This window comes from Thunnus thynnus, chromosome 15 (genome assembly GCF_963924715.1).
Source record: "Thunnus thynnus chromosome 15, fThuThy2.1, whole genome shotgun sequence".
NCBI classification, from domain to species: domain Eukaryota; kingdom Metazoa; phylum Chordata; class Actinopteri; order Scombriformes; family Scombridae; genus Thunnus; species Thunnus thynnus.
In genome coordinates this window covers 879,112-884,111 of record NC_089531.1, presented here as the reverse complement: position 1 = coordinate 884,111, position 5,000 = coordinate 879,112, and the positions used below count along the sequence as shown (strand labels likewise).

Below are 5,000 nucleotides of genomic sequence, written 5' to 3'. Positions count from 1 at the left end.
ACCCAGCTGCAGGTAGTTTACTGACGCCATCTCCAGCCCCGCCCACCGGCTCCTGAGACAGGAAGCCAAAGCGACCTGACAATCACTGTTTGTCAGGACGCAACAAACCTTCTTCAAACCCAAACTTGATCAAATGAATTCTTATTATTTTCCAGTTTTTTAGGCCTGTATAACAAAGACTTTATCAACTAAATGGACAAATAAAATCTTGTTAGTTAAAAGCAACAAGTGATAGAAAACTCTGCTCTTTCCTCTGTGACAAAGCTGCTTTAGTGAAGAAAGCTGAAAGTTCAGAGACTGACTGACAAACGTTTGTCTGCTCTGAACATGAACTCTGGACTTTGTGGTGTTTCAGGAGGAAAACTGCCTCAAATAAACTCTCATTTTAGTTTCACATTTTCTCCAGAAGCTTTGAATGAGATCCTGAGATGAAGACAGAAGAAAATACTTTGCTCACTGTTGAAAAAACATCTTTATTGATTATGTAAAGCTTCAGATTGTTCACACATCCAATCAGTGAAGTCTGTTAAATGACTCTTGTTCAATGATTTCATGTTCAGATTCACTTCATCCACACAATCAGTTAGTTTAACCCAGAATGTCAGCTATGTACAAGAACATAATAAATGATTATTATCATGATAATTACAGTTTAATTGTATGTTTCTTCATGAATTTACACAAATACATCAATACAAACATGAAACTAACATTTAGAACAAAGAGAAGTTTATATTTTCATCTGAAGAAACGTCAGTGAAGGTAAAAGACGTCATCATGAGCAGCGATAGCCTCCATGGATAAAAACACACAGCAAAAAGTGACATTTAAAGAAACTGAAAACATCAACAGAACAACAAATGAAAAGAAAAAAGTGTTGATAATCCCAGTTTGATTGACAGCTGATCTCTGTGCAGTTCAGAAACACCACAGCAACGAGCTCTCAGAAACAATGGAGACAAAAACATGAAGAATTACAACAGAATCTGACACATGAAGTCTGAAATGACTTCTGTCTATTTGAGTTTACACAACTCAGCATTGACTCCATTAGAATAAAACCAAAGTCCAACATAGACAGGCTGAGTGAATGTGGTCTGGACTCTGTAGAGGAGAGTCATGGTTTCAGAGACACTGTAGAAGGACAGAATACCTGCTGTGTGATCCAGGTACACTCCTACTCTGGAGGAACGAGGACTTGGGACGGAAGTTGAGATGTTGTTGAACCAAAGTTTATAATTGGAAAGATCTAAAGACCAAGATTTGTCATTGCGTCCAAATCGACATTCATTCAAGCGTCCTTCTCTGCTGATATTCTTGTATGCGACTGCTACCTCAACTCCTGCCCTGCTCCACTCCACCTCCCAGTAACAACGTCCAGTCAGACTCTCTCTACTCAGGACCTGACACCAATCAGTGAATCTGTTCAAGTGACTAGAGTAAATCTGGTGTTGACTTGTTTGTTGTGCTTTTCTGTCCCCATCAGATAATAACAGCAGTGTGTCTGCTGTGTTTGGATCCAGAGTGATTTCACGTGAATATTTTAAGAATCCAGCTCTGGTCTTGGGTTCTGGTTGTGGCAGTAAAACCTCCACTTCAGTCCCTGTTGGTGAGATGTTTGTCCTTTTCTCCGTCAGGACGTCCTGTAGTTGATCTCTGAGCTTTGACACAGCTGCTGTCACATCCTCAAAGTGTCTCCGAGGACGGATATTGATGCTGGATGAGTCTGTAGATGCACTGAGTTGTGACAGTGAGGGGTAGTTGAGTAGAAACTGGTTGTGATCCTCTGTGTGTGAAAGCTGCTTCAGTTCAGCATCTTTCCTCTTCAGCTCAGTGATCTCCTGCTTCAGCTTCTCCTGAAGCTCTTTGACTGGACTCACTTCAGTTTCCTGCTGGGATCTGATCTGCTGCTTCACATCAGAGCTTCTTTTCTGGATGAGACGGATCAGCTCAGTGAAGATCTTCTCACTGTCCTCCACTGCTTTATCAGCAGAGCGACTGACGGCCTCCACCTCCTGCTGAAGCATCTTCACATCTTTCTCTCTGTCCTGGATTCTCTGCTGGATTTGTTGTCGACTCACCTCGAGCTCTCTCTGCCTCTCAGTCCTTTCTGCTGCAGCTGAGACTGTGTCGTGGCCTTTATGTTCATCCACAGAGCAGAGATAACAGATACTCTGCTGATCAGTACGGCAGAACATCTTCATCACCTCATCATGACGAGAGCAGATGTTCTCCTGGAGCTTCTCCGAGGGGTCGACCAGCTTGTGTTTCTTTAATGGACCTACATCATAATGAGGCTGGAGGTGTTTCTCACAGTAAGAGGCCAGACACTGCAGACAGGACTTGAGGGCTTTCAGCTTCCTCCCAGTACAGACATCACAGGCCACATCTTCAGGTCCAGCATAGCAGTGATCAGCAGGAGCAGCTTTGAGTCCAGTCTTCTTCAGCTGCTCCACTAAAGCTGCTAACATGGTGTTTTTCACCAGGACAGGCCTCGGTGTGAAGGCCTGTTTGCACTGAGGGCAGCTGTAGATCTTCTTCTGATCCTCTCCATCCCAGAAGGTTTTAATACAGCTCATGCAGTAGTTGTGTCCACAGGGAATAGTCACCGGATCCTTCAGTAGATCCAGACAGATCGAACAAGAGAAGGTTTCTTGGTCCAGCTGGACTCCTTTCTGCGCCATGTCTGCTCTCAGTGGCAACAACTGTCTGAGTTTCACTTCCTGAGAAGTGAAATAGGTTTGGGCTCTGATCTGAACAACATGTGTTTCTGCAGTGAATGCAGCCTGCAGCTCTTATACTGCATCACATGTTGGTTACACCCATCTGCAAACTGTAGATCTGAAGGGGAGGGAACCAGGAAGTGGAGCTTGTTGTGTTTAAAGGGGCAGGGACGGTTATCAGGACGAGGAGCAGCACTGTGAATTAAAACTGTTTCCTCAGTTACAGTGAAGTCTCAGTTAAAACCTCAGTAAAACATCATTAACATCATCCCAAAGGACATGAATGAAGCAGATCAACTGATGGAGTTCATTTATTGATTAATTTGAATTGATGAATCTAGAAAGTGGATGTACTTTTGTTTTTACATTTGATTAATATGATCCTTTTAGTTTTCTCAGAACTAATCAACAGACATCACACTCCAGTTTTATTTTCATCGTCCCAGTACAGTATTAAAGCTTTATTGATCATTGTGAAGAAAATGATTCACATTGAAGCATCAGCATGAAATAAAAGCTGCTTCAAACACACCGTGTGCTACTTTAACTTCAGTAACTGTTAACACAAACTAAAATTACTGCAAAATAAACCAGAACGCAGCGAAAACTAAAGTCAAAGCTCCAGTCAGTGAGGATCATAATCCAAACCACCAATAAAGACTTTAATAATAATCACTAATAAGTGTGTGTAAAGATTGGGCTGCCAGAGATGATTCCTCTAAACACAGACGCACCTCAAGCTGCTGTTTTATCTCCTGTGTTGTTTTCTTTGAATACCAAAGAGTTTAAAATCCACAGACTCTCACTTTAACTGACTAAAGTCTGCTGACAATACGACACTGATGGCTTCTGTGTGAAGGCGACACTGCAACAGATTTCATGTTTTAATCATGTCGTTTCTCTGCAGCAGCGCTGTTTGAAATAAAAGCACAGAGTTCATCTTATCCAGCAACACTCTGCTGATAAATGTCGACCTTTGACAATCACATGATCCTCTGTAGAAACTGTCAGCAGCAGCGCTGGAAGAAGTACTGAGATCCTTTACTGCAGTAAAAGTACCAATACAGCAAAGTAAAAATAGTAAAAGTAAAAGTCCTGCATGAAAAATGCTACTCAAGTTAAAGTACATAAGTATTATGAGCTTGATGTAGTTAAAGTATTGCAGTAAAAGTACATAAGTATTATGAGCTTGATGTAGTTAAAGTATTGCAGTAAAAGTACATAAGTATTATGAGCTTGATGTAGTTAAAGTATTGCAGTAAAAGTACATAAGTATTATGAGCTTGATGTAGTTAAAGTATTGCAGTAAAAGTAGTGGTTTGGTCCCTCTGACTGATATATTATTATATATGACATCATTAGATTATTAATAGTGAAGCATCAGTGTTAGAGCAGCATGTTACTGTTGTAGCTGCTGGAGGTGGAGCTAGTTTACACTACTTTATATACAGTTAGCTAGTTTAGTCCAGTGGTTCCCAACCTAGGGGTCGGGCCCCTCCAAAGGGTCAGCAGATAAATCTGAGGGGTGGTGAGATGATTAATGGGAGAGGAAAGAAGAAAAAACAAAGTTCTGATACACAAATCTGTTTTCAGTTTTTGGACTTTTTCTCTAATCTTTGATTTTTGCTGAAATATTGGATCATTTGAACATTTATTGAAATGAAAGCATGTGAGAAGTTTAGAGGGAAAAATCACTATTTGGTGGAGCTGTTAACAACTCATAGACATGTGAAATGTGACCCCGACTACACACTGCTTTTTGTAAGACGTCAAAAGCCAAAAAGGTTGGAAACCACTGGTTTCATCTTTAACAATGTGTTGTATTTTAAAAGCTTGTTATATTATCCATTGTGTCAAATCTTCATCTGAAAAGTAACTAAAGCTGTCAAATAAATGTAGTGGAGTAGAAAGTACAATATTTCCCTCTGAAATGTAGAAAGTAGCATCACATGGAAATACTCAAGTAAAGTACAAGTACCTCAACATTGTACTTGAGTAAATGTACTTAGTTACTTTCCACCGCTGGAGACCAACGTGAAAAACAAGTTCATGTTAACTGAGACACTCTGTTCTGTGTTCCTGTTTATTGAGTTTCCTCAGCAGCTACCTCACTTCCTTCCTGTCAGGCTTCATTTCCTGACCAGCCGCTGGGTTCATAAAGGCCAGTCACACACACACACACACACACACACACACACACTCACACTCACTCTGCTGTTTCCTTTTCTTTATAAATGACTGCAGTGTTTCCACACACATACTAAAGGTCTTCACAGG

The 5,000-nt window shown here is 40.8% G+C and overlaps 1 protein-coding gene across 1 annotated transcript; it reads right to left on the bottom strand.

The window, feature by feature from the left end:
- Positions 1 to 458: 458 nt before the first annotated feature.
- Positions 459 to 4,876, bottom strand: LOC137198905 (E3 ubiquitin/ISG15 ligase TRIM25-like). Its single transcript, XM_067612919.1, has one exon. The coding sequence runs from the start codon at positions 2,682 to 2,684 to the stop codon at positions 1,017 to 1,019; it is 1,668 nt and encodes a 555-aa protein (XP_067469020.1). The 5' UTR covers positions 2,685 to 4,876; the 3' UTR covers positions 459 to 1,016.
- Between the last annotated feature and the right edge of the window lie 124 nt (positions 4,877 to 5,000).

What these genes read in the sequence shown, in the direction of transcription:
- LOC137198905 (XM_067612919.1), bottom strand. Translation starts at nt 2,684, where the DNA reads ATGGCGCAGAAAGGAGTCCAGCTGGACCAAGAAACCTTCTCTTGTTCG.